The following is a 19074-nucleotide window of genomic DNA, read 5'->3' as shown; positions in this document are numbered from 1 at the left end:
CAACAACTACAGGAAAAACAAAAATGTAGTTCAGGACATAGAGAATGGTTGTATAGCACCTTTTACATATTAGACACTTTGTATGTACTAATTTTTTAATCTTTGTAAATCTACAAGGTACTGATTTATAGGTAAGGAGACTGGCATATCGAGGTTAAGTAACTTGTCTAAATACCTAGGTAGCTAACAAATGGCAAAGATAGGATTTGAACCCTGGGCAGTCTGCTTTCAGAATCTCTCCTCCTGACCTGTATACTGTATCCTGTATCCTATATCCTACGTATCCTACAGGGTTGTATCCTATGTAGGATTCACGGTGTGACTACACTCTGCATAGCACATGTAGTCACAATATTGCTTATCCTTACCAACATTACTATGGAACTAAATAGGGACTGTGAGAGAGTAGGAAGTGTCTGTGCACCTTCTAGGGTAGTAATTGAGGAAAGAATCAAATTCTTATCTTCCTTAGAGGACAGTCAAAAAATGATGTCTAAAATGGGAAAAATTGTAACTATCAATACAACCATATTATTTAAGATTTGATGGTAACTACCAAAAGAACTGGCTAAAAGAGATAAAAGTAGCTGTTCCTGGGGAAGGAACAGTGTTAGAAGAGGAGGGCTAGGGATTGCCATGTATATTAACAAGTCTTGTGAAACTAATGGTTTTGTTTATAATAACACAAGAGCAGACCCAACCGAAATAGCCATCCGTAGGAGATGATTTAAATGACTCATGTTAAATCTGCATGATGGACTACGAGGCATGCCCCTATCAAGAATAAAGTAGCTCCGTGTGTGTAGTAATTTGAAACAACTTCCAAGATACATTATTAAGGAGTTGGGGGCAGGGGGCAAGTGCAGAAATGCATGTATATTGTACTATGATTTGGGTAAAAAAATGCCATATGCATATAACTCTATGAGTATATATATTTTGTGTGTGTCTGTGTGTGTGTGTGTGTGTGTGTGTGTGTATGTAACCCTAGAACTATACAGAAGAAGCTTTAGCAGTGGTTGCTTCTGAGGAGAAAACTGGAGGACCCAGTGGGTCAGAATGTGAAGGAGACAAACTTGTCCTTATCAGACCCTTTTTAACCTTTTAACTTTTAAGATTTTATTTATTTATTTGACAGACAGAGATTACTAGTAGGCAGAGAGGCAGGCAGAGAGGGAGGAGGAAGCAGGCTCCCTGCTGAGCAGAGAACCCAATGTAGGGCTCTATCTCAGGACCCTGGGGTCATGACCTGAGCTGAGGCAGAGGCTTTAACCCATTGACTACCCAGGTGCCCCTAACCTTTTAACTTTTAGTTCAGTGAATGGGTTAGTATTCTTAAGTAGTAACAATGACAGAAATACTCATAACTTTAATAAAGATGAAGAAAGAGAAAAAGGGAAAGAAGAAACCTACCTATCCTGAAAGGGACAGTTCAGTTCTTTAAGTTGAATTTCAAACACAGGGAAAAGAATGAATTCCAATCTTAGACAATTAACTGGAAAGGTATGTTATATTGATGCCAGCCAGTGAGCTTGGCATTACTAAAATACACTGCTTTAAAATTAGCTGGGTTTCATCTCACTCTCCAGTCACAAATTTGTAGCAGGACATTTAGTTGACCATTGAAACAGCTTAGTTTTTATTTATCTGCAGTAAAGAAGAGATATTGACTCTGACTAAAGAAGACTAGAAACTCTTTTGACATTTTTATGTTAGATGATTATAATGTAATAGATTATAAAAGGAACTCTACTGGATTTTCCAGGAATATTAGAAAGGATGTTTTCTTCTCTTTACCTCTGCGTTAAATAAGACCTAAGTGAAATAATGCTGGGGAACAGGTATTCTAGGGATCATAAATGCTGTGCTTATGATTTAATGTATCATTTTTGTTTATATTTCTTCTCACAAATTCAAAACCCAAAGACCACGATAGTAAAATACAGAAGAATTAATTCTGTATAGATTTCCTGTAGAAACCTTTTCCTCATATAAGGTTGGAAAATGCAGTTTTTTACCTTAGTTAGGATTATTTTTTTATTATGTTTCTTGTAACATTGGATAATGAGAATTCAGAGACCGTTAGTAAGAAAAATTACTTTTAAGTAATTTTATTTTGTTTCATTTCACAGTTTTCCAAGTAGTATTAGTGATGAGCCCAATAAGTCATATTAGGCTAACAAAATAATCCTCTTCCAGCTCTTAACATGGTCCCAGCTTCCCACTTCAGATTACAGATTTGCCAGTGACCTATACAAAAACAAAATAAATAAAATATGAACTAGGGTTGTCGGATAGCTATTGTATTTCAAACAACCAATTTATGAATCTGGATTACTGTCTAAAGTTAACCTTATGTTAAGATATTATTTCTTTTTTTCCCCCCAATATTGGGAAAATTACTTTTTAGTATTTCCTCAGTGTTGGGGGCATGTATGATAATCCCATGTGTCCTGGGCTTTGGCAGTCTTTTTCTTCATTCCACTAATCAGAATTCACCAGCATTTATTTCCATCTGAGAAACCAACTGTTCTTTTTGTCCCTCTAATACTGAATGTATGTCCTTGGTGTTTGTAGCAAATTGTTGGTATGTATCTTCTTTACTAGCTTGGAACCTCTTAGCCGACAGGACTGCTACTGCTTCATTTTAGATGTGGGAAGTTCTTCTTTTTCCTGTATGGAAAACCACATCCACTCCAGAGAAATAATTTATTAATTCAGTTAGAGAATTACTAAGTACCATTGTGCAGCAAGAACTCTAGTATATGTGCTGCCGAAGCGAGCACACAACCAGAACTCGAAACAGTTGCGGCTGCAACTTGGTTCTGGTGAGTGTGATGCTGGTAACTGCAACGGTCCAAGCTAGCAGGTCACTGCGTCCCGGGGTGCCTGTTTGCTAATGTCTGATGTAAACTCTTCCTCTGTGCCGCTTGTTGACATCATTGGTTTTACTAGTGCACAAGGTATCTGTGCTTCTTTTTAAGGCTTTATTAGTAGTACACAGCTTGTGTTTGAGATGTTCATGTTTCTATACAGAACGGTAATAGAAAATAAATTCCTTTAATGAAAGAAAATGACCTTTTCTTTCGCCACATTTGAGCTTGATAGCATGTACGCGTGCTGTTTGTTGGAGTTTGGTTTTTAAGTGATTAATAAGCATATCAAAATCACACGAGCACATTTAGCAGCTAATTCACAGACAGAGGGTTAATTGCTTTAAGAAAGAAAATTCATGCTTGTGAGTAGAACTCTCTGTTCTTTCTGGAAGGACTGCCTTTATCAGAGGCACTTGTGGGATACTGGAAACGGCACAAGCTTTGAAGTTGCCCCAACCTGGATTCAGATTCCATTTCTTGTCATTATTAACTGTGCCTCAGCTTCCTTATCAAATGAGATTTTTATTATGATTTGAAAGAGGAATGCAGGACAAACAACATAAGTTTTGATTTGAGACAAACTTCACTTCTCTCTGATTCTTACAAAATCATGGAACCAGTGACGTAATAGAGTAGGCATTATATTTCTCAGTTTGCTTGGATGGGTTTAAGTCAACCCAGTAAAGAAATTTGACGTGCGACATGTTAGGAAACATCCTGCTTCTGTATCTCATGACTTTCCTCGTTTGTTTTTTTCTACTTTTACTTACACAATTGGGCAAATTCCTTTCTTCTAAAGTGTAGTCATAATTCATCATTCTCTTCCATAATAGAGGTAGAAAGATGGGGATGGAGTTGTTTACAGTACGTCTCGAGATTTATTTGGGGGATTTAATCTAGGCCCTTGGCTGCCATGGAAACTTTTCCAAAAGAAAAATACATGATTCAGATACTTTGAGCAAAATTAACTAAACATTGCTTACTTCAGTTGGTCTCTCACTTGTGCCCTCTTCTTACCTTCTCACCCCCACCCCCCGCACACCCCCCCCCCATTTTTGGTAGTCCAGGATTGACTAAGCTGTTTACCAAAGCCATTTTAGTTTATATTTCAAACAGAAGGATTTATGAATCAGATTGGTGGAAAATCTCATTGGGTTTGTGTCCAAAACAGACTGGAGCTGCCTCCAGGGATGAAAAATGTTTTGTTAAGACCCTGACACCCACCTGTTATCTGATTTCTACAGTAACCACACTTAACAAGAGAAGCTCCCGGGTTTCTCATTAAGGTGTTGTGTTTACTGAATTGTTTTGATTACTTACTTTTCTCTGAAATCTACAGCCCATTGTCTTTCCTCTTCAGAAATTTGAATGTTAACTTTTCCCCCATTTTAATTGATATTTCACATAGTACAACAGGAAATTTCCATCTATTTCATTTTTTTCTATCTGCTTATAAAAAATTTGTATTTTGTCGGTGTTTGACATATTTTTTCTAACTCTAGAGAGTAGAGGGTAACAGGAAAACTTCAAGGGAGAAAAGAGTAAAAAGAAGTTGAATTCGTAAGATAGGAAGGAATGTAAAAGACTGAATTAGAAAGAAAGAGAGCTGTAATAAAGAACAATTATTAATCTCAGTTCATTTTTTCCCTTAAAGGCCTTTTGATTTTTTCCTTCTTACTTTAATCAGAGTAGTGCCATCAAAGAGTCAAAACCACATTTAAACAAATCTTTTCTAATTAATTTTCAAAAGTAGGAATTGTAGAGAAGTATTTAGATGTATGTATTAGAAGCCCGATGAACTGGGGAGAGAGCCATTGAAGTAATTCATTGACTGTGACTGAAAGGAAATGGAGACAGAAAAGTGTATTTAAAACATCAGAATAGCATTGGCCGTGCACATAACAATTAGATAAAAATAACCTTGGAGTCTACTGCAAGCTAAAAAGTTCTAGATAAGCCTCCCAAAAAAGCAACTGCAGGTACACTGTGAGTGAGGAGAAAATTTGGCCGCCTCTAATAAGGCTTGATGTCAGGGATATAACATAGGGTTATAGGTGAAAGATGAGCTTTTACAACTAAATGTGTTGCTTCAGTTAAAATCAGAATTACACTTTTATTTTCATAAGCTTTTCCAAGGATTAGCAATAAATTTAAAACTGCTCTGTTGTATCTATGCCTACCTAATACCTTCAGGTATAGGACTTGTCTTGATTCGGGCTGCTGTAGCAGCCTACTATGGACTGGCTGGCCTAAACAGCAAGCATTTATTTTTCACAGTTCTGGAGGCTGGCAGGTCCAAGGCGTGGTATCTGCTCAGGGCTCTCTTGTGGGTTGCAGACCACCGACTTCTCGTATCCTTACCCGGCAGGGAGATGGCTCGGGGGGTTCTCTGGGGTCTCTCTTATAAGGGTATGAATCCCATAAACTTCCAAGTGCATGTGATTTCTAACTCGAAATTGTATTCCAGGCTGAATTATCTGTCAAGTAGTGGAAGGGGTAAATTGAGAAAGGTGAGAAGAAGACAAAAGAGAATCCCCAGAATACTGGTGAAGGGAAGTCTCAGGGCGGCAGTCAGGTGCTGGCTGAAGGAGCAGCCAGTGATGAATGAATTCTGTCTGTGAAACTTCACGCAGCATTTAAAGAACTTCTTTACGAAAACCAACCAAACAAGCATGTTTGGCACTAACAGTACTCAATAAATATCGAGTACAATTAAACACTGAATAAGAAAGTAAAATATATTTTCATCATTCCCCAATTCATCATATTCTTTTAAATTTCATGTTTACATGTATGGGTGTGTTGTAGAATTTAAAATGTGCATCATAAAAGTTGTATAAGAAATTTTGAAGGTTTATAGGGGATAATATTAATTATGCAACAACTGATGTTACAGAATAAAGGGTGGTCTATAATAATCAAATTTTATAAATTCAAGCCTAGAACTTCTGTAAGGAAAATATCACATTTTTAAAATCAATATTGTGGCTCAATTTCTTTTGCCAGTGACATGGAAACCGTTGTATTTATTTCCTGACATGAGGGGTAAAGGGATGTCTCCAATTCCCATGCGTAGATATCCCCGTTCTTATTTCTCTGTGATGGTCTCCTGAGAGATGTAATAGTGAGAATGTGGTTCTGCCCTTAGTCACCAATGACTGTTTCCTTAGCAAATATATTAATCTCTTTTTTATATCTCAATTTTTGTCACCCATAAAATATCATTCAAATATTAGGTTTCCGTAAAATATAGCAATTTTTCACTTATTGTTATAGCCTGTCAATATGATATTTTAACACCAGCAGGTTAAATACATTGATTTTAAATTAGTTCAAAAACCAAAGCCATTTGCTCTCTAAATTTACTGTATCATGCATCAAATTTATCTGTTAATAGTAACCTCTATTGAAAGTAGGTTAAAGAATAGCATGGCCACATACGCCTGATTCTTGAATGTGCTGAAACCTAAGTTCTTTGTTTTTATTGGAATTCATTGCTACTGTCACTGAAACAAATCTCGTAGAGGATTTCCAAGTTTTTTATTGGTAGTGATTTTTTTTTGTCTTTAGCTTCAACAGTAATAAATTTAGATATCATATTTTATTGCCAAGAGAAAATATGTTATCCCTTATGATAGACAAGAATTTGGCTTGTTTCAAAGCAAATGGTGAATTCTTGCATGCAGTGTTTGTGTTGCTGAACTGCTTTGTGGATTTTTGTAGGATCACTGTTTTGGAATTGATCATGATCTGATTACATATTACGTACTATAATTCTGGTGCCTTTTACTCTATTGATATGCCCTTTCTGGAAGAGTATCTAATTCATTTCTTACAGAACTTTTTTTTTTTTTTTTGTAATAGGGGAAAAAGAATAACAAGTGAGAAAAAGGGCCCCTCATTCTCTTGGATTTCAAGATTGATTGGATTTTTCCTGAGAACACACGGTCTGGGGCCAAGTGACTGAGAGTATCTCCCTTTCCCTTTCCTCGGTGCTCTCTTCTCTCTTCTATCCCCCACATCCTAGGGCCCAGATGTTCAGAAAATGTTCACAGATGATCACTTGAAATTATCATTCTCAAGTCAAAAGCTCTTCTAAGATTGTGGGGAATAGAGCTGCGTCCAGTTGCTGAAATGAAACAGCATAAGTGGAATGAAATTCAGTTCTATTGTTCTAATAGACATATGTTTCATGATATCTGTAGTCATACATGGTGAAGAAAAGAACCACAGCTGGTGATTAATTTAGAGTAATACATAAGCTCTTTTACAAAATTAATAATAATATAGAAAATTTTGGAAAAATACAGAAAACTGTGAAGAGGAAATAAAATAACCGCCAAATCTCGCTTAGGGTAAATTTGGAAAAGTAGTTTAATTTAGTATACCATAGTAGTTAAGAGCAAGCACTCCAGAGCCAACTGAAATATGGATTCTGGCTCTACCAACAACTTCATGACCTTGGGCACGATAGTCACTCAAACCTGTCTGTGTTTCCATTTCCCCTTATGTAACATGGACAAAACAACAGCATTTACTTCTTAGGTTGTCTGCTTTAGAACTCTTTTTCCTAGGAAACTGCTGTTAGAACTTTCTAATCTTCCCCCCCCCTTTTTTTGATGTTTCATGACTTATCTCTTGGAGTTCTACTAGATTTTAGCTTGCTTTAGTTAGTTGTAAGAGAATAATGGAAATTGAGTGAAAATGAAATTGAATGAAACTGAGGTATGCAGTAGTATTTTGAATTGTGTGGCATGTGTATATGTGTTTGTGTGCTGTTGTGTTGGGGGATGCTAAAGATGACTGTACTGCAACATCTATGCTTTTTTCCAAGTGGATTTTATGGAAATAGTAGCCCATAGTTGTGAATTTTCTTTAAAACTAAGGTAAAAATGAACGCCTAATCACTTATTTTATGGTGATAGCATGTGCAGCGTATGGGAAAGGTGGACCAGAAGTGCCTCAGTTGTGACAGCAGAGTAGTTTGAGAGGAAGTCATCAAACCTCACAGATAATTGCCTAGGTTTTGAAGCCACTGAGGAAAATGAATTTTTGAAGGCTCTATTAAAGTGCAATTGAAGCTCTCTCTTTAAATGAAGAGAGACAATATCATGGACTTGTCCTTGGCTCTCTGAGCACATTCAGAGATATTATCCATTAATATCCAACCCTATTCACGAATGCGTTTAGTTGCTTTTTGTTGTTTCTTCCTGATTTTTCTCTGTAGAAATAGAAGTGTTGCTTTTGTACCTGTAGCACAATCTTTTTCTCATAATGAAATTGAACTAGGAAAAGATTTGGTTGTATTTTTCCACTTAAGTTTGGCCTATTTTTCTTTGAAATATGGTCCTTTTCATATGAACACCTGAGTATTAGGAGTTGACTGATCTTTGATTTTCCCTACTCCCTGTAATGCTTCCTCTCTGCCAGTTGCCATTTCAGGTAAGGAAATGCCGTGTACTAAATTCTTGTAGCTGGAAGAGCAAGGTAATTGCTTAGCCAGAACTTTGGGAACTATTGCTTGACTGTCATAATTGTCACTTCTTGGCATGTGCCTTTTCTAAACACTTATAAGTACTTAGCTAGACCCTACGATGAACAGATCTTCAAGTCTTTTTAATGCTTTATTTAAAAATCAGAAGTGTATATGTATGTGTGCTTGTTGTTGTCCCATCATATACAAATAAACTTAAAAAATGAGAATTTCAGAAGCATTTCTGAAAAAATGGGTGACTTTAGTCTTTGTTATTCCAATTATAGACAATGATATCCTTTTCTAATATGAACTCTAAAAAGAATGCCATGGGAAGACCACAGTATCAGGATGCCAGTCTGGTTTATAGGGAGACCTTAATAGAAATTGTGTTTATGGTTAGAAGCAGCTGTGTTTCTGATCACTTGTTGTTCAAAAGGGGAAGCACACAGACAGGCTGGTGTATACCTCAGCCTACCTGCTATTGAGATTTGTTTGTGCTTGGAAAAGGAGAAGATAGATATTAATAGGGTTTTTAAATTTATTTATTTGTTAATTTGTTTGGTAAGAAGTAAAACTGATGTGCTTGTTACTTTTAATTATATGCAGTTAGCTTATTTTTTGTGTTGATTTTTAGAAAATCAGGCATTTGTGGAAAATTATGCAGTTAGGGTATCTAAATGGTTCTCACACTGACTTCTATAACTGTACCAAAGTCAGAATTTCATAATTCCTTTTGTAAGGGGTGGGGGGAAAATATGCTATCTTTACTCATTAAAATTTTAAAAGTGTACTACTTAGTCGATTCATAACTGGAAAAATATTTTCCTAGCCTTTTAGAAAAAAAGCAGTATTGGGCACCTGGGGGCTCACTTGGTTAAGCATCTGCCTTCTGCTCAGGTCATGATCCCAGGGTCCTGGGACTGAGTCCCATGTCCAGCTCTCTGCTCAGCGGAGAGCCTGCTTTTCCCTCTGCCTCTGCCCCACCTTTCTCTGTCCCTCATGAATGAATAAATACAGTCTTTAAAAAAAAAGAAAACAGTATTTGTTGATACTGAATTTGAAACTCACATAGATATAGTCTTCAAGAGTCCATTTATTTGTTTATTCAACAAATAGTTATGAAATATTTACTCTGATGCCATACTTTGCACTGATACATCAGTGAACAAAGCAGCTATGGTCCCTGCCACCGTGGAGTTTGTAGGTACCAAGACGGGAGCAGCTAGACGTCCAGCATATGAACAACTGAACTGTAGTTGTGATAAGTTCAAGAAAGGACAAGAACACAGTGCTGTGTTAGTGTGTAATGGGAGGACCATAGTTTGTCAAGGTGACCAAGCATTGAAAATGAGTGATTCTCTCATTTATGTTTGAATTATAATATGATAGAATTCTAAAACTGGAAGAGATCTTGAAAATCACCTAATCCAACACTTCGTTCAGTCTTTGAATCTTTTTAAATATTCTTTTGATCATTGCTGATATTTGTTTATTACTGGCTAAGGAAAATTAAATTTTCATGTAGTTCAACCTAACACACTATTTATTAAATATGATGTTGGATCATGGTTACATAAGATGGATTAATTAAGACAACCCTACCCAATTCTCTGTACAGAGAAGAAATGGTGAAACCAAATAATTATAACATAGTGATTGTTTGCAGACATAAAATGGCTTAAGTGGCCTGATATATCCAAAATGAACATACTGGATACTGAATTGAGTGCTCTAGTTGTGAGATCCAATATATCAGCTCAAATCTCCTTCATGGACGTGAATTTGAGCCAGTGTCTAACTTGAGCGGAGGCTAAAGGGTGAAACATTTACTTACTCATGCTTCTCTAGCCTCTTGGAGAACTCGGTAGTGTTGTAGGAGATTAAGATTTTATTACTCTTCAGTCTCTACTTGAGAAGCTGCATTTCCCTTCCACAGTAGCATAACACATGGATGTGGTTTCATAGAAGGGGGAAATGACTCCCAACAAGCTTTCTCGGATTCCACCCGGTCCAGGTAGGTCCTAATTGGGTAAATGATGAAATAACTACCTTCCCTTGGTGTATAATTCTTTTGCCTTCAATTAGTTACTTGAAACAATACAAGCCTGAGATGTATTCCTTTACGTTCTTGCTTCACCACATGTGACATATACAGCGCTGGACTCTGGCATCAGAAAATACATGTGCTGTGCTCCCTGTCCTCAAGATACCCCAAAGTATTCCTAACTCGATACTTATGAAAGGTTTGATAAGTTAAATATATTCTTTCATCCATCTGTCCATCTGTCTATCATTTACTAAGTATCTGCTGATGCCAGACATCGTTCAAAACTCTGTGGATAAACTGAAAATAAGACAAAGCCTCCGCTCCACGCCCCACTTTGTTTCCCCACTGCCCCCACCCCCATCTACCTCACATTCTGATGGGGAAAAGGACATTAAACGCCACTAAGTGATATAATGTTAGGTAATGGTGAGGGCTCTGAAGAGAAAAAATAGTACAGGGTATAAAAATGAGTGCAGAGGTGAATGTGATCAACTCTGGTAGGAAATAAGGTAAAGAAAATAATTTTAAATGTGGGTTTTGAAGGAGAAACTAGAGTGGACCAGGTAAGGAAGGGACTTCCAGACAAAAGCAGCAGCACCAAGGCTGGAAGGCATAAAACAGGGAATTAAAAATAGTAATGCATAAAAGATTGCAAAAAAAGATTTAGTGTAAAAATAAAATATGGTATATAAGCCTCTTTGAAGAGTGTTGAATAACGGAACAACATCATATTTGGGTTTAAGAAAAACTCTTTCCTGTTGTTAACAGTGGTTCTCAGATTTAATCAGGTATCAGAACTCCAAATAGGTAACAGTGCTTTTTGCCGAGCACAGTAAACCATTGTTATAATTAACCTTCATATATATAACCTTCTGAAAATGTCATTTTTTTATCTGAGTTCGGAACCATTCTAGGCTTCTTTAAGGTTAATTAACAGTAACAGATTCTAACATTTTAAAATATATTTAAGAAGAAAAACTCACTTGAGAAAATTGTATATGTGAACCTTTTCTGTCATTTGGGAAAAGATTGCTGTTACTCCGTTTTCTCATCAGAACAGTAGCGTAGCTCGGTAGCATAGTGTGAGACCTACAGCACTGCAGTATATTCAGCAAAGGGACAGTCACTTGTGTGGGAAGAATTAGGGAGCCATTGTCTGTTACAGCAGGGAGCCCTTGCAGAAAGCCATTTCCAAGGACTTGCTTGCTGTTCTTGACCTAAAATCTCTGCCTTATAACTTAGACTCACTGTCCTTAGTTCTAACTCTTGGGTTGAATTATGAGAATCATGATCTATTTCTTAGAATTGTTCAGAGAAATAACAAGTAAAAATAATTTCAGTGTGCTTTGCACAATTTTAAGGTCGATTATAAATGACATTTAATACTGATAAAGCTGTGTTACCTTTGGGGAGAAGAGCATAGTGGTTGTTGGTGGTTGTTTCGTATAGGGCAAGGTGGGATCTGTGGTCTGAAAGTCTTCCTAGTCAGACCCATAGTTTATTCCTTTCTGTACAAGTTTTTTTTTTTTTTTAAAGATTTTATTTATTTATTTGACAGAGAGAGCTCACAAGTAGACAGAGAGAGAGGAGGGAAGCAGGCTACAGAGAGCCCGATGTGGGGCTTGATCCCAGGACCCTGGGATCGTGACCTGAGCTGAAAGCAGAGGCTTCAACCCACTGAGCCACCCAGGCGCCCCTCTATACAACTTTTGTTTCTGCCTTTCTTTCTCTGTGTTTCTTACCTGAGTAGCATTAGGGTTTAAAGGAGTAGTTCATTTGAAGTAGAAATAAGAAACCAAAAGTAAAGGCAGAGGAAAGTGCCATGTTAAAACATTAATGATTTTCAAGGAAGGTGAGACTAGATAATCAAAATCAAATCAGATGGTGTTTAAGGAGACTTTAAAGGGAGAAAAAAGGAAAAAAAGACTATACATATGTTCACACACACACACATACACACACCCCTTATGTATATGTATATGTGCATATCTATGTGTATGTATGTATATCTAGATAGTGTGTGAGAGATAGATTACATATAAAATATATACATAAATATAGCTAGATAGAGTATATGTCTTCCCATGAGCTGTTTGTTAAATGGTAGATAAAAGCTTGATCTTATGTTCTTCTCTTGCCTGTCCTGTTCCTCTGTCTGGAGTGCCAGGTGGGATCTGCTCAGTGGTTCAAACTGAATTTTTTAATTGATCAATCGTGACATGCTACCTCAGCAACTGAGCCGCCATGTAATGTGCCCGGTCATCATACCAGTAATGAAGATTACGTCGTTACCTTGTCTTCCTTTCTTGGAATGTAAGGGGAGAACCCTGGAAATATGTCTGATTTCCCTAGAAATATGTCTGATTTTAAAGCAAGTTGAAATGATAACTGAGAACTGTGATATTATCTATAATTTCATCATATCTAGTTGACGTAAGAATTAAGAGCCAGTTTATAAAATTAATTTTTTTCTTTATTTTTAAAATGAAGTTCTAGCTTAAGTGCTGATGAAGGATTTGGGGATATACAATTTTTCTTTTCCCAAGTTGAAATATCCTATTGTAATAAAGTGATCTATGGAGTGAATTTAATATATTAATAGGTATATTAGCAGATATATACTTTTTTATAGACCACACTAGTTGTAAGATATTCACCTGATTTTTGTACTTCAAAAAGTTTATGTTTTAATTCAGTATAATAACATTCAAAAATAATCTCTGAAATTTGTATTATTTTTCCTTTTTCTAAAATATGACAGATTTTGAAATACACTGCTTTTAAGGAAAAAAAAGTCTCCTCTTAAAATGCAGAGATGCACACATCCATCTTACTGCCTCTTGGGACAGAAAGAAATGAATTTTCTAGCTTGGTAAATCTATTGCTTCCCCTAAAGTAAGTTGCCTGCATCCAGTGCTGTGCTGGAGAGGTGCAGTGAGGAAGGAAGGGTGCCTATTGTTTAGTGCTCTGTAGCAAAAGAACTGGGGAAAACAAAAAAGGCTTGAGTTGACTGGCGTTGGCTCTGGCTTTTCTGCATTCCAAACTGTCTGAGGCACAGAGCGAGAGCAAAAAAAAGAGAGCGTGAGCGCCAGCCAGAGCGAGCTCGGGCGAGGATGGTATCCGAGTGTTTTGAGTTTCTGACTGGCATGCCGGAAGGATCATGTTAGCAACACCCAGAAACTTCGCAGAATGCAGACCCCAGGTAAGAGTTCCTCGAGTCTGTCTGAGTCTGAAATTACTTTTGTATATACTTAAAGGGAATGTGGAGGTTTATTTTTATTACACAACTACAGTGACTGCTAACCTTTGTGATTATTGGCTTTAAAGAAGTAGGTTTGTTTTTGTTCCTGTCAGTTCACAGGAATATTGAGTGGAAGCTCTCAGCATTCCAGTACAAAAATCCAGCCTAAGAAGGGCCAGATACATTAAAAGGGCAACGATCATAGCAAAATATTAACAATGCAGCATTTACTTGTTCTTTTAATAATTTGAAGTGGATTCTTATTCTGGATCTTCCCCAAAATTCTCTATGAAATATTACGATGACTGGGAATGGATACAGCTCATTTCTCTTTTAGGGAGACAAAATATATTGACCATCAATAAGAATTTAATACCCTTGCTTGAGTCTTAGAAGCACATAAATAAATCTGTGTCATTCGGAAAGTTCAACAGGTTGAATCTGTACACAACAGTACTGCATTCAGATGAGAACTTGGCCTGTTTTTTCTGCCCAAGGTAGACTTTTAATATCCTTTGCCAATAGATGACAACTTAGGGACTTTAACCAATTAGCTCCTTGAAAATGAAATCTGAACGAGATTTTAGAGATCATCTATAGGCCAGTCTGTCCATTTTCAATGAGAACATTGAGGAGTAGGGGATCTAGGGCTTGCTCAAGATCACACAGAAACAGAATTAAAATGAAAATCTACATGTCCTGATTTTCAGTTTACTGTTGTTTTCATGGTACCAGATACTTTTAGGGTTTATGTTTTCTCTGTACCGTATCTATTGGCTTGAAGTAGCATGAGTTATGACATAAATAGATCAAATGCATTATAAACCTAGATTAAAATCTTATGGGAAAGAGATCCTGGTGACTGGATGTTATCAAATCTATATTAATACCGCGCTCTTGATCAAAACCGAAAATATGTAACTAAGTATCAGAAAGAAAAAATGGCTTTCAATTAAGAAAAATGCCTATAGTTTGCATTCTGCTTTTATATAAACAATTACATAGCTGTGGCATATTCTGCATATTTGTATATGAAATTAAAATTCTTTCAAATTGACTTTAATTTCTCTTAAAGACTTTAGGACTTAGCAATCTTCTGTATACTTTTAGTCAGCTTTTCTCTAATTTTGTGATTTGTATCTATTTACGGGTAGCAAAAAATCATCCCATATTCAGTGCCTTCTCTGTGTTTATTTTTTAATGTGAGAGAACCATCCGTTTGGACCACTTGCTTCCTTATCCAAGGTCCAGCTCTGTTTCTCTCCATTCATAAGGGTCCTCTGTTACTCCCTCTCAAATTGTGTGAGAGAATAACTTCAGTGGAGGAGCTCAAGAGCCACCACAGACAGAGGACATCTGTCTTCATACATTTTCATTTAGTCCCTAAAAAAGGTTGCTGCCCTTTCCATTTTCGTGCAGACCATTGTGGGGTTGAGAGAGGCCACACTATTCTAGGGAGCTAAATAGTAGAGATAGCCGCTGTCAAAAGGATCTGTCATGGCTCTTTACAGCTCCTGGGAACAAGTTAGCTCGATGTGGCTATAAGCACAGTGAAGGGACGTGGCCCTTTTGTGTTAAAGCTTGACCTGCTCATTCCAGTTTTCGACAGGGCCTGTGTGGTGATTTACAAGTCTGTGTGGGATGAGCAGTAAGTTGTAAGGAATAGTTTCATTACTGCTCTTGGCTATCGGAAACCAAATTACAAAGTGCATTCTCCACCCAGCAGGAAACAAGAGACTGTTTGTCTTCGTGCAGAATCCATGCACACTGTTTATAAGAGGACTTGATGACTGTGAGAATGAGGACATAATGCTCTTATCCAGTTAGCAGTGTTCATGTTGTAGTACACACGGCTTAGATCTTTCTCTGGTCTTTTATCCTTCATGGAGCATGTGAAGGGACTGCCATGATATGTGTGTGTGTGTGTGTGTGTGTGTGTGTGTGTGTGTGTGTGTAATGTTATGTGTGTGTGTGATAGGTGGATAGTTTTTATACTAAATTTTAAAAAAAGGTAAAGAGCTCTGTAATATAACAGTGGCATTTGTCTAATAAAAGGTTGGCTGTATAGTTGATTAAAACTTTTGTCTCTTTCAAAGGAGTTGCTATTTCTCCTTTTTTGCTTCAGTTTCTTTCTACCTCTTAGATATAATTTTGTGTTTTGTATCCCATTAAAACCGTAAGAATGAAATATTTTCAAACAAAAGCAAAGATAAAACACAGACCAAGAGCAAGGGCTTGAGGCTGGACATCTAAAATGTTCTGAGTTGTCAAAGTAATTCTTTACTTGTAAAAGTTACCTGATTATTCACTCGGAACTCTGGGAATCCTTTTATGTGTACAAGATGGATGTATTTCCCCTTCTGCTTCATTCTTGACCTTCACTGGCCTCTAGTGAGGAAAAGTGTTCCAGTCTGGCTTTGTTCTTTCTGTTCTCTTCTGTTCTTTCATGCTCTCTAATGGTTGTTCGTGTCGGTTCCTGTTTTTAGTTCCTTGTATACCAGTTTTTAGTAAAGGAGTAGGTGATTATTGTGAAATAAATTTCAACAGATTCTTATACTTGAGTTGCATAAACTTCCTTCAAATATCTAGTTCTTAGTGAAGAGGGGAAAAAATGATTATGTTCTGTTGTTTACTAGTGAACAATTATTTTTTTAAAAATGAGTCATGGGGCGCCTGGGTGGCTCAGTGGGTTAAGCCTCTGACTTCGGCTCAGGTCGTGATCTCAGGGTCCTGGGATCGAGCCCCGCATCAGGCTCTCTGCTAAGCAGGGAACCTGCTTACCCCCCTCCCCCACCGCCTCTCTGCCTACTTGTGGTCTCTGTCTGTCAAATAAATAAATAAAATCTTAAATAAAAAAAAGAGTCATGACTCAGCAATATGACTTCTTATAGTTGTCTTTTCATTTTCTTCTTCTTCCTTTTCTTCTCCCTCCTTCTCCTCCCCTTCTTCTTCTTCCTCTTCTCCTCCTCCTCCCCGCCCCCCATCCTCTTCCTTCTTCTTCTTCCCTCCTTTTTTTTTTAAAGTGCTTATTGGGATTCAGTCTACCAGATTCCACATTTAATTATGGGTATGATCTCAGCTTGTGTTTGGAAGCCTTAAGCATTGCCAGTGATAATACTTTCTTTGTACATACTTGACAAGTGCGAGAAACTTACTGAATCAGTCATTAAAATTCAGATGGTCTTTATCTTTTCTGGTGTCCTCCGTGCCCCTACTCAGACTTTACCATTACAAAGTTAAACACTAGAGAAGGAGCCAGTGAGGAGTTCTTATCAATAATTTGACTCTCTGGAGACTCCATATTTCTGTCATTCTCAGGTTTACAGTATTTGGGGAATAAATGAATTGCTGAAGCAGCGAGTTGGAAAGTTATTTCAAGTTAGTGCAGTGCTATTCTTTGAAGAAAAAGCTACCTGGTTCTGCTTGCTCTTTCTTATGTCAGGCTTTCCAGTGTAAGGAACTTAAGCTGCCAGGATCAAGAAAGTGTCATTCAGGATCAGGTGTCACATAGGACAGCCAACCTGTTGGACAAGTTGCTAACTCTGGTGTCTTGCATCTAATTCCAAAGATTGTGGAGTGCCTTTGAAAAATTTTTAACAGCACTGTTACATAGTTAACTATTTACAGACAATACCTTAGTTAATATGAAGACTAGAAAAACTGGATATTCTTCTACTTTTTAATATTCTGGTTTGAAACTTTTTTGTTAAATTATACTTCAAATGGTGGTATATAGTTGATTTGATTTCTCATCTGTTGGGTCAGATAGGAGAAAATAAGATGTTTGGGTCTCTACTTAAATAATTCCTTTTTCCAGAAACGCATACAATATAAAATAATTTATCCTCCCCCTCTTTTTAAGAAAAGGAATGATGTGTCAAAGTGAGTGCAAGAAGAGCCAGAAAAAAAAACAATAAGACTGCGTGAATATATAGAAAGAAATGGGTTTGTTCAGTCAGAGAACAGGACAAGATATGATAAGTCTCTTAACAGGGAATGATAATCATTGCTTGTGTACCAAGAGCTTGTTTTAAAGAGCTCATTTCTTAGAGTTAGCCCAGTATGATTATACAATATTTCTTATTAGCATTTTCTCAAAGTTTGAGAAATAATCATCAAAGAAAAGGTAATAGATTGTTTTCTGCATGTGGTTAGAGGAATAGCATCACATAGTACTTGGTCTGATTTTTTTTTTGAGATTTTATTTACTTATTTGAGAGAGAGAGAGTGAGCATGAGAGGGGAGAAGGTGAGAGGGAGAAGCAGACTCTCCATGAAGCTGGGAGCCCGATGCAGAACTCTATCCTGGGACTCCAGGATCATAACCTGAGCCAAAGGCAGTCGCTTAACCAACTGAGCCACCCAGGTGCCCTACATGGTTTGATTTTTGTGAGTCACCATTACACAGCTGAAATTTAAGAAGATATTTAATGAATTAAAGTCTTTATTTTATCTTCTGTGGAATTTGCTTACATATACCATAAGATTTTCCTTGAAGCATTTTGCCTCCACTTGAATGAAGTTCAGTGAAATAGCACAATAGTTTCCTGAAACAATAAATGTCACTCTGTTTCACCAGTACCATTATTTTGATTGTAAATATTTACATAGTTATATATTGCTAAAATTTTGAAATACATTTTTAGTAATTTTATTTTTATTCATTTCCTTCCCTTACAAATGCAGCACTCAGTATTTAAATTTATTGATGATCAACCTTCAAAGGTAAATTTTCAAAAAGTAGGTTTTTTTTTTTGTTTGGACCTGGTGTCAACCATTTTTATTAACAAAACTAAAAACATCCTGTCAAACATGACATGCTGTCATAACAGGAATGAAAACAAATTTCCTTTAGAAACACTTTTTAGCCAATACAAAACCAAAATGTACTATGCAGAGGGAATTTATTGTAAAGAGAAAAGCAGCAGCCTAATGGACCTAGATTTGTTTGTCCCTTGTGCCTCAGTAGAACTGTTTAGGTAAACCCATGCTGACAGGACTTTATTTCAGGTTTTTTTTTTTTTTTTTGTGGGTGGGGTAGGGTGGGGTGTTCTGTTTTTATTTTTTTAAAGATGTTATTTGTTTATTTTTTACTTTGGAGAGAGAGAGTACAAGTAGGGGGAGGCGCAAAAGAAGAGAGAGGGAGGAATCCTAAGCAGACTCCACACCCAGTGCACACCCCGACATGGGGCTCAGTTTCACAACCCTAAGATCATGACCTGAGCTGAAATCAAGAGTTGGACACTTAACTGACTGAGCCACCCAGGTGGGTGACTCGATTTTGTTTTTAATTTTGTTTTTAATGGAAAGGTATTTAAAATCAGAGTCCAGGGGTACCTGGGTGGCTCGATCAGTTAAGTGACTGCCTTCGGCTCAGGTCATGATCTCAGGGCCCTGGAATAGGGCCCCACGTCAGGCTCCCTGCTCAGCAAGAG

At 37.1% G+C, this 19074-nt stretch overlaps 1 protein-coding gene across 6 annotated transcripts in view; it reads left to right on the top strand.

Moving 5' to 3' along the window:
• RASAL2 (RAS protein activator like 2) overlaps window positions 1–19074 on the top strand; it is a 357312-nt gene that overhangs the window by 198006 nt on the left and 140232 nt on the right. The window contains exon 1 of one of the 6 annotated variants that reach the window (XM_044267344.1): window positions 13473–13601. The exons of the other annotated variants lie outside the window; for them this stretch is intronic. Coding sequence (XP_044123279.1) covers window positions 13589–13601 — 13 coding nt within the window. The 5' untranslated portion in view covers window positions 13473–13588. Of the gene's footprint in view, window positions 1–13472; window positions 13602–19074 lie in introns of those variants that run through there. 6 annotated transcript variants of the gene reach the window in all.

The sequence above is a fragment of the Neovison vison genome, chromosome 10, assembly GCF_020171115.1.
Source record: "Neovison vison isolate M4711 chromosome 10, ASM_NN_V1, whole genome shotgun sequence".
In the NCBI taxonomy this organism is placed as follows: Eukaryota; Metazoa; Chordata; class Mammalia; order Carnivora; family Mustelidae; genus Neogale; species Neogale vison.
Note: the sequence above shows the minus strand (reverse complement) of the source record. Positions and strands in the feature narration are given on the sequence as shown.